Source organism: Myotis nattereri (genome assembly GCF_964212035.1).
Source record: "Myotis nattereri genome assembly, chromosome: 12".
Lineage (NCBI taxonomy): Eukaryota > Metazoa > Chordata > Mammalia > Chiroptera > Vespertilionidae > Myotis > Myotis nattereri.
Genome location: NC_138087.1, coordinates 75,213,857 through 75,231,616, shown reverse-complemented (window position 1 = coordinate 75,231,616; position 17,760 = coordinate 75,213,857). Strand labels below are relative to the sequence as shown.

The following is a 17,760-nucleotide window of genomic DNA, read 5'->3' as shown; positions in this document are numbered from 1 at the left end:
TTTCTCATCAGGTCTGAGTTCATTGCCTATATTTCACTCCTTTTCCTCTTGTTTACCAGTGATTGACCTCGCCATGACAAAGGTGACAAAGCCAAGGCCTTGGGCCTAGATTACACCCTCACTTTCTGTCTTTAGTTTCCACTACATACCTTCATCTCCACTGCCACTATAGCCTAGTCCATATTAGAAGTCTCCAGACTGGCCTACCCAGCATCAGTCTCTCCTCCTTCATCCTCTAACAAAGTTATTGCCAAACTAAACTTCCTAAACTTAAAGACCTTACACAATTCCCCTACAATCCACAGTGAGTATAATGTGGGTTCTAGAGTGTAAATTGATTTCTAGAACCAGACGAGGTTTGTATTTCACCTATTCTATTTATTGGTTTGTGACTTAAAGCTAACCATGTAATCTCTTTGTGTTTATTTTTCCTCTGTAAAATAGGGTTATTATTGTACCAAATGCATAGAGTTGTTATTAGGATGAAATGAGTTACAATATGTGAAGTGGTTAGAATGAAGCTTAGAACATAGTAGGGTCTTGATATAATTCAGCTATCTTCTATATATATAAAAGCCTAATATGCAAAGTGTCTCCTTGGGAGTTCGACCGACCGGGAGTTTGATTGCTTGCTATGATGTACGCTGACAACCAGGGGGTGGCACAGAATGAAGGAATGCCCCAGCCAGCAGCCAGGGAAGGGAGGCCCCGGCCAGCAGCCGGCAGCCGCTAGGGACCCTACCGGTGCACAAATTTTGTTCACTGGGCCTCTAGGCTATGTATATAAAAGCCTAAGTGACTTTTCGACCCTTTGATCGTAGCTATGACTTGCACTGACCACCAGGGGGCAGACGCTCAATGCACAGGCATGGAAACATAGAACAGACTGATGAATCTCAGAGGGAAGTCGGGGAGGGGAGAGGACGGGAAGAGATTAACCAACGATCTTATATGCATACTAGAGGCCCTGTGCACTGATTCATGTACTGGTGTGGTCCCTTGGCCTGGCCTGCGGGGATCAGGCAGTCTGACATTCCCTGAGGGGTCCCGGATTGTGAGAGGGCGCAGGCCAGGCCGAGGGACACCACTGGTGCATGAATCTGTGTACCAGGCTTCTGGTTAGTATAATAATCATTATTGTGCCATCATCATTATTGTAATATTTAGTGTGCATAATAGCTACTTGGGGAATTTGTTTAAAGTATATATCTCTGGCCCTACCATTGAAAATTCTGATTTCTGGAGTAATAGTCCTGGAGTAAAGCCTCAAGTTTAACACCCCCCAAGTAAGTTTTAATACCAATGCTTAGACAACTCCACTTTGAAAAATATTGCCTTCAGAATTAAATTCAAGCTCCTTTCTGCAGCATAAAAAGCTTCTCATGATCTTGCCCATTGCCTCACTTTCTAGTCTTGTTTCTTGACTTGAGCCCACCATCACTTTATCTTTTAGCATGTTGTAGCTTCCAAGGTCAAGCCTCCCATTTCCCTGAGGCCATGAGCATATCCTGCTCTGTACTCCTTCTTATGGGCACTGTTGCATTCTATTATATAATTGTTTTGCCCTAGCCACAAGGTCAAAGGACTGTGTCAAATTTATCTGTGTTTACTTAATGATATGTGAATTTTATCTTAATGTATTTGTGTCCCTTGAGACTCATACTAATCATAGTTATGTTGTGGATATCAGTAAATATTTATTCAATGAAGAAGTGACTATTTTCTTTTACTCTTCTTCCACTTACAGAAAACAGTTGCTGAGCAGAATTTGGAGGATACCAGACAGCAGCTGTTGGCAGCCAGAAGCAGCCAGGCCAAGGCCATTGACATCCTGGAGACGCGGGTATTGACCTCACTGCCAGTGATTGCAGTGTCTGGGTGGTAATCTGGTTTGATGACTTGGTTGTGGCTGAGAATTCCCTTGGGTCAGAGGTTTTCTTTTGAAGGGACTGTTTTTTGGCTCTTATTATTGAGTTGAGTTAGGCATTTTCTTCATTCTTGCCACATTATCGTCATTGTTCCACACAGAGTTGTCTTCTTGTTTGTTTGTTCCCTTTTATCCCCATTTCTCTGCCTCCCATAGGAAACCATTCTGACATGGTTAATAGAAATCCTTCTATTGTTGGGTTATCCTAAAATGTGTGGCATTGTTTTATGCGCTAATTTTTTTTTTAATATATTTTATTGATTTTTTACAGAGAGGAAGGGAGAGAGATAGAGAGTCAGAAACATCGATGAGAGAGAAACATCGATCAGCTGCCCCCTGCACATCCCCCACTGGGGATGCGCCCGCAACCCAGGTACATGCCCCTGACCGGAATCGAACCCGGAACCCTTCAGTCCACAGGCCGACGCTCTATCCACTGAGCCAAACCGGTTTCGGCTATGCGCTAATTTATGTAAATGATATAGCTATGCAGCTATGCAGTCTTCTCTCATAGCTTCAACTGCTTCATCTTCTGTCTGTGTCCACATCACTGTACTTACCTACTCTGCTTTGTGGTTATCTACTAGATGATAGACATACAGGTTGCCTTCTTCCTGTGACCACAGATTACACTGCAGTGAACATCCTTATCCCTGTCACCTTAAAGAGGAGAGAGAATGTATGTGACCTAATGTGACTGAATAGGATAAGGATGTTCCCAGCAGGGCTGCTCCTGGCTCTAGTCCCCCAGCATGCCCGGGGTTTCCTGTGTCTGAAGGCTTTTACAACATTGGCATTTCTCAGCATTTTCTTTTTCTTTGTTTTTTGGTGTTTTTTTTTGCAAGATTAAGGAGTATGAAGTGGTGGGAGGAGCAGAGGATCTTTGTGGGGCCTCCTTAATGATTGCCCTAATCCCATTCTCAAGGGCTCTACCCTTATGACCTAAGCACATCCCGAAGGCCCCACATCATGATCTCAGCATATGAATTTGGGGGAGGGGACACAGACTTTCAAACCATAGCAATTTAGCTCGTTTTGTAAATCTTATTTCTTGATAAACATATTTTAAGGTATATTTTTCTCTAAATACAGTTTTGTTTGTTTTATTATAATTCCATTTTTTTTATTTATTTTTAATTGAGGTTTTTTTGTTTTGGTTTGGGTTTTTTTTAGAGAGAAACATCGATTTGTTTCCCACTTATGCACTCATTGGTTGATTTTTTTTTTTTTATGTTTGGTTTTTTGTCTTTTTGGTGTTTTTTTTTTATTGTTTTATTGCTTAAAGTGTTACAAAGAGTATTACATATGTCTCCGTTTTTTTCCCCACCCTTGACAATCCCCTGGCCTCCCCTACCCCCCAGGTTGATTCTTGTATGTGCTTTGACAGAGGATCAAACCTGCAACTTTGGCATATTGGGATGATGCTTTAGCCAACTGAGCTACCTGGCCAGGGCAGTTTTATTTCTGTATATATATCCATTTTTTGTTGTGGTGTTAAAATATACATAATATAAAATTTATCATTTTAACCATTTCTAGATATATATTGTATATGCCCATTGTTGTGCAGCCATCATCACCACCATCCATCTCCAGATCTTTGTCATCTTCTTAGACTGAAACTCGCTACCTATTGAAACAATGATTCCCCATTCTCTCCTCTCCCCAGCCCCCTGGCAAACATAGTTCCACTTTCTGTCTCTGAATTTTTCGCATCTAGGTACCTCACCTTAGTGAAATAATACACTATTTATCCTTTAGCATCTGACTTATTTCACTTAGCATAATGTCCTCAAGGTTTATCTGTGTGTCAGAATTTCATTCCTTTTTAAGGTTGAATAAGCCTTTTTAAGGCTTTTCTTCCATTGTATGGATGTACCATATTTTGTTTATTCATTTGTCAATGGACATTTGGGTTGTTTCCATCTTTTGGCTCTTGTGGAAAATGCTACTTGAACATTAGTGTGGCTTCATGAGCAAGGTTTTTGTGTGTGGTTCACACTCTCACTTCTCTGAGGTGTATACCTAGGAGTGGACTTGCCTGGACATATGGTAACTCTGTTTAACCTTTGAGGATCTGAAATCTTTCTTGAGTTGTGTCTCTTAACTGGGACTTGAGTAGATAGTTTCTGAAAGGAGTTTAAAAAGCTAGGTTTCAGTTCTGGCTCTGTCACTAATAACATTTATGACTATGGACAAGTAACATCCCTGGTCTCCTCTGTGGAAGTACTCACACTTCATATCGGGTAGTTTTAGTGAAATCATGTAATGTGAATGTATCTGAGGAACCATGAAACCTAAAAACATTCTCTTCTCATTGGGCACTTGTCCTTGACAGAGCTGCCACCTTCTTGTGCTTGTTTTAATAATAAAGTTCCCCAAGGGCAGAGTTTATTCCACAAACAAGAGAAAATGGCAGCGATAGCTTGAGTCAGATAAAAATTCCCCATTGGAGATTAGGTCTAGCTAAGTGCTGAACAGTATGTCAGCATCCTGTCCATTGGGCCAGCCTAGTGCAGGGCCAGGTATGTCCTAGTCAGACTTGGTCGATATTTAGTGAATGAAGGAAACCAAAATTGTGTCATAACAGTAATCCTACTTCTGGGAATCTGTCCTAAGAAAGTGATTCAAACCAGGTCAAAACATTTGCATAAATATTTTAACTGCTGTACAATTTTGGATGGGAAAATGGGAAACAACCCAAGTGCCAACACAGGAGGCAGCAGTGCAGGAAATTCCAAAACATCCTTTGAGAAAATAACCTAAGGTCTGCAGACCATGTAGAAACACAGAAGAAAACCTGAGTGAGGAGGAAAAACACAGTTTTACTAGAATTGTATATAAAATTATTTTAAAAAGTCATAGAAGTAGACTGGAAAAAAGATATTAGGATGATAGTGTTTTATAGTAGTAGACTTATGGGTATGTTTTTCCTATAAAATTTTCAATTATGTACCTGATTTCTGACTTACATTAACTTAGCTTTTAAAGCCATTTATTGTTACTCTCAGTTTTTTTTTTTAGATTAGGAAACTTTTTACTTTTAGATTGTCTTTTTGTAATTTATTTCGGAGAGGGAGGAAGAGAGAAACATGGATGTGAGAGAGCTATACCCACTAATTGGTTACCTCTCGTACGGGCCCTGACTGGGAAGCGAACCCACAACCTTCCAGTCCATGGGACGATGCTCCAACCAACTGAGCCACACCAGCAAAAGAATGCTTCTGGCCTTAGCCATTTTGGTTCAGTGGATAGAGCATTGACCCGCGGACTGAAGGATCCTGGTTTCGATTCCAGTCAGGGACATACCTCGCTTGCAGGCTTGTTCCCTGGCCCCAGTTGGGGCACATGTGGGAGGCAACCAATAGATGTGTTTCTCTTGCATTGATGTTTCTCTGTCTCTCCCTCTCCCTTCAACTCTCTCTAAAAATTAATGGAAACATGTCCTCAGGTGAGGACTAACGACAACAACAAAAAGAATGCTTCTGTTTCCACTAAGGTGAAAGAACTAGAGCAGAGCCTGCAGGCCTCTGAGGAGAAGCTGAAACAGAGCAGAGACGCCGTGGCCGCTCAGGAATCTCAGATTCAGGAGCTTGTAAGTAGCTATTGTGCTGCTGTGGTCTAGGCCCTCGATGCCTTCCCTTATGCCTTTGCAGATACCCCAACTTCTGGAATGGTATCTGGGCCTGACTTCATATACACTTGTGCTGGGTATGGGCAGCTGGGCAGCTGCACGTAGAAGAAGTCAGGCCTGCTGGAGACTCTGAGTTACCCAGAGAGGCAGGGACTGGCTAATTCCCACCTGACAGCTGGCCGGAGGGCCCAGCCTAGTTTTGGGACTATTACAGGTGGTAACTCCACTGGCAGTCAAACCTCAGCTTGCAGCCAGGGCTGTGGAGAACAGGTCCAAGCTTTGGGAAGAGGATGGCGAGGGATTGACCAATTGTTGCAGCCTCAGGAGAGGTGTTGAGTTAGCAACTAGAGGAATAAAAATGGCATTCGTTGCATGGTTACCCTGTCCCAGACACTGTGCTAAGTACTCTGCACATGTTTTCATTTAGTTCTTGCAGCAGACCTAAGAGGTATGCACTGTTATCCTCATTCTCTAGCAAGCATGTCAAACTCAAAGGCTAACACAGGCCAAATAAAGTTTAAGTGTATGTGGGCCGTAAAAAACAAAAGCTTTAATTTTCATAGAAACGTAGGTTTATTTCGATAGAGACATGCTGAATACAAAGGGCCAAAATGAGTAATCGTTAACATAAAATAATAGAACATTTTAATAAAAATTAATATTTTTTTCTTGAACATTAACTTACCAGACACTGAATAACTGCACAAATTAATAAGCGTAATGCAAAACAACCTATTTTTCTTGTTCTCCGAAAGCGAAATATTTTCTGTTGCTCACACCAAACAAGTCAGTACAAGACTAATGATGTGGCAATCGGCTGCTAAAATATTTGCTGCTAGTATTAGTGGAGAGAAATGGTATGCCTGCGCATAAGGCGGTTTAAGGGAAATGAATGCAACACAATTATAGTAATCAGTCATTAGCGAACGTTGTAGCTCATTATTAATAATTATGTATAACAGGATATTGTAAAAATTAAGTTATGAAATTTTTATTAAAATGTTTCTTACATACGGTTACATTGGCTGGGCCACAAAAGTATTCGTTGTGGGCAGCGAGTTTGACATGCTTGCTCCAGAGCAGTGGTTCTCAACCTGTGGGTTGCGACCTCTTTGGGGGTCGAACGACCCTTTCACAGGGGTCGCCTAAGACCATTGGAAAACACATATATAATTACATATTGTTTTTGTGATTAATCACTATGCTTTAATTATGTTCAATTTGTAACAGTGAAAATACATCCTGCATATCAGATGTTTACATGACGATTCATAACAGCAGCAACATTACAGTTATGAAGTAGCAACGCAAATAATTTTATGGTTGGGGGTCACCACAACATGAGGAACCGTATTAAAGGGTTGGGGCATTAGGAAGGTTGAGAACCACTGCTCTAGAGGAAGCAGGCTCGGCAAGACCAGGCTGCATCCTTCACATACCAAAGCCCAGTCATCACTGGGTTATATGCAGAGGGCAGCACTGAGTGCAGCGAGGGAGGGCAGAGCTGTCCCCCCAGCACCAAGACCCATCCCAGATGCCAGCTCCTGAGCAGACCAGGGCCTGGGGCAATAGGCTGAGCCTGCGGGTGGAGACCCTGGCAGCACCCAGACTGGAGGAGGTCAGAAAGGAGAGTTGTTTGTATAGGACACTCATTATGGGTCACCGAGAAACAGTAAGGCCCCCATTGTCCTTGCAAATATCTATCCTCTGGTACCCCCACAGGCCACCGCAAACCAGGAGAGCAGCCGTGCACAGCGGCAGGTGCTGGCTCTGCAGCAGCAGTGCACGGAGCACGTCCACGCTCTGGAGGCCCAGCTTGCTGCCCTCGAGACGGCTCGGGCAGCTGACCAGACGGCTGCAGAGCGTCAGGTGGTGAGTAAAGGAAGGAGTGAGGTTGTGCTGCTCAGCACCAGGTTCACAGGAAGACCAGCCCTACTCTGAACTAGGGAATCACATTTGGGAGCAGTTTTTATCTTTCCAACTAGATACTTTCTAGTGCTGCACAGGGACTCCCTGACCAGTCCCATCAGCTTCTTCCCAATCTTTGTAAAATTTATATTCTTCCCTAGTGGCTTCTACTTTCTCTGGCCCCTCCCCCTGTTCCAGATCTTTAGAATCAAGTGCCTCTTTCTTGTGAGGAGTTCTCTGCCCCACCCCATTCTCATCTCCCAAAAAAGGGAGGGGGCATTTTTAAAGGTTCCCTGTCAAAGAGATAGGACTGTGTCCAGGGGAAATACGGTAAAGACCTTTTCTATCTATGCTTTTCTCACTTTGCAGAGGGATCTGGAACAAGAAAATGCACTCCTTAAAGAAAGCAAGAATGAGTGTGAACGTTCTTTACAACATCACCAACTTGAACTGAAGAAGCTAAAGGTATTTAGCTCACGAGCAGCATGCCTTTCACCTGGAGAAGCAGTGGAACTAGCATTTGTTCAGTAGTTCTGTTAGGCATTTCCTAGAAATTGTCACCTCACTAAGTCCTCTCAGTGATCCTGGAGGGTAGGAAGAATTACCCTCACTTTTCAGCTGCCTTTGAGGCTCCAAGTTCCATAGTTACTGAGAGGTGGTGCTGGTCTGATTTTCACTCCACCACAAGGCCCCGCCCTTCCCCTGTGTCATCCCCAGCTGCCTGGAAAACCACTGTCAGCGCACCACTGCTTGTGACTTCCAGTGAGACTAGCGGAGCAAGGCTTCAGAAGGTCACGGGGCTGGTTGGTTTGCATTGGGCACCATGTACCTAAATGAGGAAACAGTCTGCTGGATTGCTACCCTCCCCCTTCTGAGAACATGGTGCTTTTTCAGATGCTGTCCCTTCATTTCCTGGACATAACTGGATGAGGAGGAGAGAGACTCCGCCACTTTGTTATAGGCCTCCAGGCTCCCGTCCCTTTCTGTAGCGGATGACGGGTCACTGCAGTACTTGCCCAGCTTGGTCATGACCCAAAGATGTTGTGGATCCCTTGGCCAAGGTCTTCTCTGAGAACACCCATAGCTGAGGGCCTGCACGGGGTCAGCTTTCAGGAACGGGATCTGCTAAGTTCTGTAGGTGCTGTTGCAGTAGAGCTGTATGTGGGGGCCTGCACTTTGATTTTTTTATGCATTCCTTCATCAAACATTTGAGTACCTGTGGGCACCATTGTAGGTGCTGGGATGTGGCAATGAGCAAGACAAACACACACACCCTCTCCCGTCCCCTGGTGGAGCTTGTAACTAGAAACAGTAAACAAGTGATAAATAGTTATAAATGCTCTGAAGAAAAGAAAGCAGGGGGAAGGACAGAGCAGGGAGGAGAGGGCCTTAGCTATGGAGGCCTGGGCAGCCTCAGTGATATTTGAGCAAAAGCTCTGAATAATGAGAAGGGGCCAGCAATGTCAATGTTTGGGGAAGGAATATTCCAGACAGAAGAAATAGCAAATAGAAAGGCACTGAGGCAGAAAAAAGCTTATTTTATTTAGAGAACAGCATAAGGTGGGTGTGGGTGCTGCTCGGTGGGCGGGGGACAGCAGGGGAGAAGTGGGCAGGGAAGCCGTGAGGCTCTGAGCAGAGAAGAGATGTGAGTTTTGTTTTAAAAGGTTAACTCTAACTCTGGAGAATGGTTTGTAAGGAAGCAAGTGCAGAAGCAGGAAGACCTGCGAGGAGGCTCAGACATTACCATGCTCATAAATTTTGTCATAAAAGACAAAATTTCAGAGATTTGGAAACTTTTATTATTAAAAGACAGCAATTTTGAAAATAAATCAGATTAGAATTTTAGAACTGAAAGAGGCAATAGCTGACACTAATGCAGTCAGTTATAAAAGGGCATGAGGCGACATTTGAGGTGACGGATATTTTCACTATTTTTTACTGTTGTGATGCTTTCACCATAATTCTTCATATTGCACACTTTAAATATTTTATTCATCAGTTATACTTCAATAAAGCTGTTTTTAAAAACAACGAATGAGTTTAATAGATTAGAACTAATGAGAGAATTAGTGAAAAGAAAGGACAGAATGAAACACAGAAAAGAAATGGTAAAGGACACACAGGAGAGGTTCTAGCATGTGTTATTAGGGGCCTGGAAGGCAATGAAACAAAGAAGTCGGGAGCCATTATTGAAGAGCTGGTGGCTGAGAATTTTCCAAACTGATGAAAGCTGTAAGTCACAGGTACAGATGTAAGAACCATTCTATCCAAACAGGATAAATTTTAAAATCCATACGCTGACACAGCATGGTAGTAGAACTAAAGAAAACCAACAAAACAAAAACAAAGAATTAGTCACCAACAGACTTGCACCTAAGGAAGTACTAAAGAGCACCTTTCAGGTGAAAGAAATTCTAGATGGACATACGGAAGATGTGAGGAGGTAAGAAAGAATGAAGAACAATGATTATTGCAAATATGTATATGAGAAGAAACAGTAAATCTGACCAATGGTATGTCTCATGGACCAGTCAGCAGAGAGGAACCGCCCCAGTTATTGGAATGAGAGTTTACGTTCTAATGTAAAGTTTTTAATCCAGCACTGAAACAGTTAAGAGATATCTCAAAGGTAGCAACTGAAGGAAGCAGCTTCCAACCCAGGACTAAGGGAATTAAGGGAAGAAGTTGGAATTATTAAATTTAGGAATTAAGACGAGGAACCCCACAGGTCTGACTCAGTCCTCGGGTGGGGGATGCTGTACACTGGCGCGTGTGTGTGTTGGGGGGTAGGGCAGTGAGTGAATTCAGCCCCAAGTGTTGGAAACGAAGCTCAGGGAAGGAGCAAGCGTTTTTCTCCCTCCTCCTGCCTTACAGTCTCCCTCCAGCTTCCCCCTGTTGGCAGAGATTAATATGGAGCCAGCTGGATGCACAAAAAGTGGTTTGCAGAGTCCCAGGTGCAGCATCACAAAGCAGAATAGAGAAGGGCGGATGTGGGCTGAGAGCAGTATCTTAAAAGCCAGCGCATGGGCTGTTTAGAAGTGTGGTTAATTTCCAGATATTTGGGGAATTTTCTCAACGTCTTGGATTTCTAGTTTAATACCATTATGGTCAGATAATACCCTAACTGATTGCATCCGTATATTTTTTAGACTTGTTTTAAGATGCAGCCTATAGTCTATAGTCTATAGTCTTGGTAAATATTTCAGTGCACTTGAAAAGAATATATTTCTACTACTGTTAGGGAGAATATTCTGTAAGTGCTAATTAGATCAAGTTGGTAGTATTGTTCAAATCTGTTCTCTTATTTTTATATATTTTTTTTGTCTGCTTGTTCCATTAGTACTGAGAGGGGTGTGCTAAATCTTCCACTGTGATCATGCATTTGTCTCTTGCTCCTTTTACTTCTGTCAATCTTTGCTTCAAGTTCTTTGAAGCACTCTTTTTAGGTGCATACATATGTGGAATTGTATTTTTCAAAACAGCTGTTCCCTGAGCCTCTCTCTGAAGTCATTCCCAGGGGCAGAGAGCTGCACATGTGGTGGCGTGGTGGCGCCTCAGCAAACCCGAGCTGTGCCAGTCAGCCGCCAATCCCTGGTCCTGAGGCGCAAGTGTCTGTGGCAACAGCACAGGTTTAGAGCCACGTTGACTCAGTTCTGTGTGCCAGCCTATCCCTAACACTAGCTGATTCTTGGGGGAATTCAGTTTTGGGGGTTTTTTGTTTAAACCTGTGACCTCCAGAGGATCACTCTGAGGATTAAGTGTGACCGTGGCTGGAAAGTGCTCAGTGCAGTCCCTGGCATGGAGGTGCTGAATCCCTGCTCCCTGCCCTGCCTCCCTGTCTTCTCGCTTACAGCCTGCATAGTCTGCGTCCTGGCCTCTTAGACATAGCAATCCTAGCGTCTCCTGAACTTCCCCAGAAAGGCTGCTGCACAGGCATGAGGTATCCCCTCCCATCCTGGGCCCACAGGCCAGGCAGGGTTTCCCAGCTCCGCCAGCCTGAGACCTTTTGCTCCTGTATCAACAGAGCGTCCCCAGTGAGGGGTAGTTCAGGGTCCCCCCATCAGCCTTTTGAGCTCAGGCACCAATTCTCCTTGACCACTAGAAGTGGACTCACAGAAGGTCAATTCCGACAGCTCCACAGTGGGATCCAGAATGCCACTGTCCACAAGACTGTCATCTTCCTCCATTAACCCACTTGTATTGGCAGGAGTGGAAAGGGAGATTTTGTAGGAGGACTTGAGTAGCTCACAGAACCAGAAACACTTGTCTGACTGGAATCTGGGGGCCTCAGGTTCTTCTCTCCTATTCCATGCTGTCTCTTGCCTTGGGGGTCATCCAACTCTTGTCCTTGCTTTTCTCCGTGATGTAGGCTGCATCCTACAGATCAGGAAATGTCACCACAGCCACTCCAAGCTGGTAACATTCCAGCTTAGCAACCACAGGGCCAAGAGGGCCTCTCCCCAGCTTCACCTTAATATAAAAAGGATTCGGATATAAAAAGGGATTCTGATTGATTCATCTGTGAACAGATTGATTTGGCCAAGGGAATGAGGTACTGTGATTGGCCAGACCTGAACCACATGCTTACCTTGTAGCCACAAAGTGGGGGCATCATTATTAGCCAGAACCATACAGAGTTGCCGGGTTGGGAGTGGAGAATAACAACAACGAGGCTCTTATCTAAATAAAGGCGGCTGATTCTAGGTAGATAGAAACAGCAGGCATCTTTGACCAGTAATGTGGGCAACTGAGAAGTCATAGTATTTATCTGGGGGTTGATGGGTGAGCATGGCATGTCTCAGGGAAGAGGACTGATGTGTCTGTCAGGAGATAATCCCTGCACTCTGAGGAAAGGCCAGTGAGGTAGCCTTGCTCGGGGCAGAAGTTAGTCTGGGTGCTGGAGTGTAGCATCCAAAGGCTTGGCTCTGAGCTCAGACAGGTGCTGGCTTGAGCAGCTTTCTTAACCTCTTAGAGCCTCTTTTTTCTTTCCAGTAAAATGGGTAGGTTTGGTGAACCTGTGACATTTTGCCCTATTAAAATTCAATAATTGTTTATTATTTTTTCTGTAACCGAATTGTTCCAGTGCACTACACCATTCACACGAGCCCGAGTCTCTCTTCTTGTTCTGTGTTAATTTCACTAGACCAGCTCTTCTAATTCTAGGTCCCACAGCCTTGGCCTGGGGCTGTCTGCTGTGCTCATGTGGTGCAAGTTTCCAGAGAGGCTGCTGGGTTGTCCCCAGGGCAGTTCTCAGAGGGATACAGAAGGCACTGCAGTGAGAGGGCAGCCTGGGAACCTTGGGAAGCAAGAACAATGTTAGTCTAGCCCTGCAAGACAATACTCCCTCTGTGGGCTTCATGTGAAGTAAGAGCTAAAAAAATACGTGCTGAGTTATTGGCCTGAATTTCCGACCCATTTTCTGAATTATAGGAAGAATGGAGCCAAAGAGAAATTGTGAGTGTGGCAATGGCTCAAGCCCTGGAGGAGGTGCGGAAGCAGAGGGAAGAGTTTCAGCAACAGGTAAGCTGAAGAGTCATGCCTTCACTTCAGTCCAGGCAGGAACAGCCTACCTCCCCATCTGTCCAGGGCAGGGCGTGGCCCAGGTCTCAGGAATGCTGGCAGCTGTGTGATTCCCTGGAAGTCTCTAGAAAAGTAGGAGGAAAGTGTTACAAAGAAACCTTCACCCCACAGGATGGCCTTTGGATTTGTGATGGTCAATTATTGTTATAAACATCACCCTGGAAGGGCCCATGCCCAGGTACCTACAGGGCATTAATTCTGTAAGCTCTCAGAAGTGAGCTCTCAGAAGGGAAGGGAGGGTGGAAAGAACCTCCTTTGAAGACAAAGTCAGCATCAGCCCCAGACCTCCTAGTGAGTTGGCCCTAGGCCCTGGGTAAGTTCATAAAGTCTCAGAGTTGCCTTTGAAATGACTCTAGCACAGGGGTGGGCAAACTTTTTGACTCGAGGGCCACAATGGGTTCTTAAACTGGACCGGAGGGCCGGAACAAAAGCGTGGATGGAGTGTTTGTGTGAACTAATATAAATTCAAAGTAAACATCATTACATAAAAGGGTACAGTCTTTTTTTTTTTTTTTTTTTTAGTTTTGTTCATTTCAAACGGCCAGATCCGGCCTGCGGGCCGTAGTTTGCCCACGGCTGAGCTAGGATGATCGCACCTTCCAGGGTATCATAATGAGGTCGTGTATAGAAAATGCCAGGCATGTCACAGGCACAGGGGACCTAGAAGTTACGCTGAAAAGCAGCTTGTTGGGAGGCTGAGCAAAATGGCCACGTCTCTGGGTGGCCAGTGCAGGCCAGAGAGGCAGTGAGGGCGAGTGCCCATCTGCAGGGCCCCTGCCTAGGAGAATTGGCGTGTGCATGATTCTGAGCCAAGGTGAGCTTGGGGCATGTTCTAGGCTGTGGACTTCAGGGAGGGGTCCCTGGAGGCCTGGGGAGTGGAAAGGGAGAGAATCCTTGGAGGAGATGGAGCCACTGCTGCCAGCCTCTCTCAGCGTGGTTTTCCTCCCAGGCTGCGAACCTGACGTCCATAGTAGATGAGAAGGAGCAGAGTCTGCAGGAAAGCACGGCTTTGATTCTCCAGAAAGACCAGGAGATTCTCCAGCTGAAGAAAGGTGAGGGGTCTGCCCTGTTCCCGCCCAGCACCCCCACCCTGAGGTGGCCCAGGCATGAAGCAGCATGGTCACTGGGCTCACCCTCCTCTGCCCTGACTAGGTCATGACGCTGCCCTGCTGCAGGCACACCAGCTGCGCAGTGAGCTGCAGGCCCTGAGAAACCTAAGGGCAGAGGAACCCGAAGCAGCCGCTGGGCAGGAGGACCTGCTGAGGCTGCCAGGCCAGGAACAGGGATTGGCACTCTCAGTCAGCGAGCTCCAGGTAAGTCCCATGCCAGCCGGCCAGGCCATGGTGTATGGCAGCAAACCACAGGGCAGCGCTGCAGTCTGCCAGTGGAGGCAGCAATGGGCAGATACAAGGAAGCTTGCTGGGTTCACTGGCCTGGGGATGCCTTACCTTTCTTTAAGGTGGGGCTTCTTAACTGACTTGGAGGTTGTGAGTCTTGAGGAGCCTGTCAGCGATTAGGTGTTATGGCCTTTCCTTCAGGCAGACGCGCTGTGTGGAAAGTGGATTGTCCCTCTGGAAGGCGTTGGCCGGGCTCTCCATAGTCTGGTTCTTGGCAGTTAGAGCACAGCAGTCCACACCTTTGGAACGAGTCTGGTCCCTGTCCCGTTCCTCCCCCCCCCAACCCCACCCTCAGCCCCATGGACCTATGGCTTAGCTTGACCCCTGTCCTGGCTCTCAACTTGCTGTCCCACCCTGTAGGTAACCTCAAGGTCGAGGGCTGTGCGTGAGCCTGCATACCAGCTTCCGCCTGCAGAGGGGATACCAAATGGTGAGGTGGGGGCCATGGACCTAGAGCAGCTACAGAAGGAAAAACAGGACTTGGAGCAGCAACTTCTGGAGAGAAATAAGGTAAGGGTGCTCTTTACCTCGGCTCTTTATATCTCTGCCCTTCCTTGTCCTTGTGCCTCAGTCCCTTCTGAGAATTTTGCTGATGCTCCTTGGGCACCTCCTGGGGAGATACTCTTCCATTAAAAGGGATTTTTCCTGGTTTTCCTCTTCTATTTCCCTCTGCATTTTTGCCTTCCTTTCACACTCCCCCAGTCTCCTCCCTTGCCTCCCACGGGAGACAATGTCCAGAGGATCAGCGCTTGAGCAGCAGCAAATCTAGGTGTTCCCAGCCTCCTCTGCTGTCACCAGCTTCATCCTGTTGGACCCCTGTTCTCACCTCTCCTGTGGCCTTCCTTTCTACAGCTGTGAAGTGATAGCAGTGAGATCTGCCTTTGAGGGTGACATGAAAGTGTGAGCTGTCCTGTAAAATTCCTGGTATTTGGTAGAGGCTAATTCAATGTCACAATTCCCCTCCCCTCAGGCCTCTGCAATTATAAATGCAGGTCTCCTTTGATCCTGGTTTTTAAAGTGCCCTGTGAAGTTCAATGTGTGGACTGTGCTCTAGCCTGAAATTCTGCCCCCAAATTGTGTGGTTGTCTTTTTTTTTTTTTTAGATCTTTAACAAAGGGGAAAAGTGTTCATTTTCCTTCTCCTCTCCCTCCCTGTCCCTCCCTCCCCCCTTTTCCTCTCCCTCTCTTCCCCCCACATTCACATTTAATCTTTTCCTCTGAAATATAAAATAGACACAGAAAAGTGCACAAACACTGTGTGCCCCAGGGTCCAGCCCTCAGACCTTTTCTCTAAATTGTACTCACTCCCTTGGGATCTCACCCAAACTGCACGCTGCCGGCTCCCACATCCATATCTCAACTCCGGACAGCTCCCATGAACTCTAGACGCCTGCACTGATCTGCTCTGTATCTAAAAGGCATCTGAAGCTTAAAACATCCAAAACCAAACTCCAGATGTCCGTGCTCCCTTGCATCTACTACCTCAGGAAAGGGCACAAATCTTGGTGTCGTCCTCGACATCCAAACATTAGCAAATCCTTTTGGATCTCCCTTGATATCATGCCAGCTGCTTCTCAGCCCCACCACCGCTGCCAGCCTTCCCTAGATGGTGTTGGGATTCTAGGCTATCTTCCCTTCTCTCTATAAAAGCCAAGTCCTTGCAGAGGCCCATAAAGCCCTGCCCCTATAACCCTTTTCACTGCCCCCCTCTGCTGTCCCCACTCCCCCTCTCTAGCACATTGGCCTTGCCCGCTGTGACGGTCAAGCACCATCAGGGCCTTTGCACTCACTGAGCCTTCTTTCTGGAAGATTCTTCCTCCATTGACCTTCACTTCTTTTATGGTACCATTTTGTCAGTGAGGCCTCCCAGCTGTCCCTGTGAGCCCTCACCACCAGAATTGCCTAGCCCCTTGCCGTGCTCTTTTTCTCCATGCCTTCTGATAGGCTTTGTATTTGGTCTTGACACTTTCCCCTCCTGAGGGCAAATATCTTTTTGTTTGTTGATTGCTATTTCCCCAGCCTCTAGGACAGCCCATAGTAGGGACTCAATCAATATTTGTTGGATAAATTAATGAATGAGCCAAAATCTTAGAAAATCGAGTAACATAAAATAGCAAATGTACTTTTGAAGGAATGTCCAGTCTCATGGTCAACCAAGAGAATACAAATTGAAACAGCCCAATACCATTTATTAAGTGGAGTCTAGTGGTGGCAGTTTAATGTACTTGACAAGACTCTCAGGATCCTCTCACCCAATCCTCTCCTTCCTCTAGAGCACTGGTTCTCAACCTTCCTAATGCTGCGACCCTTTAATACAGTTCTTTATGTTGTGGTGACTCCCAACCATAAAATTATTTTCGCTGCTACTTCATAACTGTAATTTTGCTACTGTTATGAATCGTAATGTAAATATCTGATATGCAGGTTGTATTTTCATTGTTACAAATTGAACATAAAGCATAGCGATTAATCACAGAAACAATATGTAATTATATATGTGTTTTCCGATGGTCTTAGGCAACCCCTGTGAAAGGGTCGTTTGACCCCCCAAAGGGGTCGTGACCCACAGATTGAGAACTGATGCTCTAGAGAGACTGCGGGGAAACCTCTCTTGAGAAAGCAAAACATAGTACAGCTTTGTTTAAAAATGGAAACTCAAGCCGTGGCCGGGTAGTTCAGTTGGTTAGAGTGTCATCCGATATGCCAAGGTTGTGGGTTTGGTCTCTGGCCAGGGCACATACAAGAAGCAACCAATGAATGCACAAATAAGTGGAACTACAAATCAATGTTTCTTTCTCTTTCTCTCCTCTCTCTCTTAAAAAAAAATCAATAAATAAAAATTTCTTAAAAAATGGAAACTCAGCTACACACTAAGACATGGGAATCCCCTAGAGTTACTCTCACATTGAAAGTTTAATTAGGAAACTGTAGGAAGCTGAGGAAACTCTGATAAATGAAAAATACTATTCAAAATTGTACCTTTTTGATGCAAGAGTGACATGGACTAGAAAATCTCATTGGGATGTGTTACAGTTGTGAGACTTTGGAGAAATTTTTATTTAAAGTTTTTTCCTGTACTGCTGCTTATATAGTAAATTTTTTCATTGGGAACACAGTTCAGCCTTTCTAGTGATTAATGGAATGAGTAATAAATTACACTTAAGGCCCTGGCCAATTTGGCTCAGTGGATAGAGCATCGGCCTGAGGATTAAGTAAATTTACACCATGGAGTACTGTGCAGCTGTAAAAATGGAAGGATCTCTTACCCTTTGAGACAGCATGGAGAGATCTGGAGAGTATTATGCTAAGTGAAAT

General features: G+C 45.3%; 1 protein-coding gene across 2 annotated transcripts in view; it reads left to right on the top strand.

The window, feature by feature from the left end:
• GOLGA1 (golgin A1) overlaps nt 1-17,760 on the top strand; it is a 38,575-nt gene that overhangs the window by 16,353 nt on the left and 4,462 nt on the right. For both annotated transcript variants that reach the window (XR_013996625.1, XM_081102937.1), the window contains 8 exons: nt 1,748-1,843; nt 5,427-5,522; nt 7,284-7,433; nt 7,839-7,934; nt 12,900-12,989; nt 13,999-14,101; nt 14,202-14,362; nt 14,807-14,956. Coding sequence is in view for 1 of the 2 variants with exons in the window: in XM_081102937.1 (XP_080959063.1) it covers nt 1,748-1,843; nt 5,427-5,522; nt 7,284-7,433; nt 7,839-7,934; nt 12,900-12,989; nt 13,999-14,101; nt 14,202-14,362; nt 14,807-14,956 (942 nt within the window). In the remaining variant the exon portion in view is untranslated. The remainder of the gene's footprint in view (nt 1-1,747; nt 1,844-5,426; nt 5,523-7,283; nt 7,434-7,838; nt 7,935-12,899; nt 12,990-13,998; nt 14,102-14,201; nt 14,363-14,806; nt 14,957-17,760) is intronic.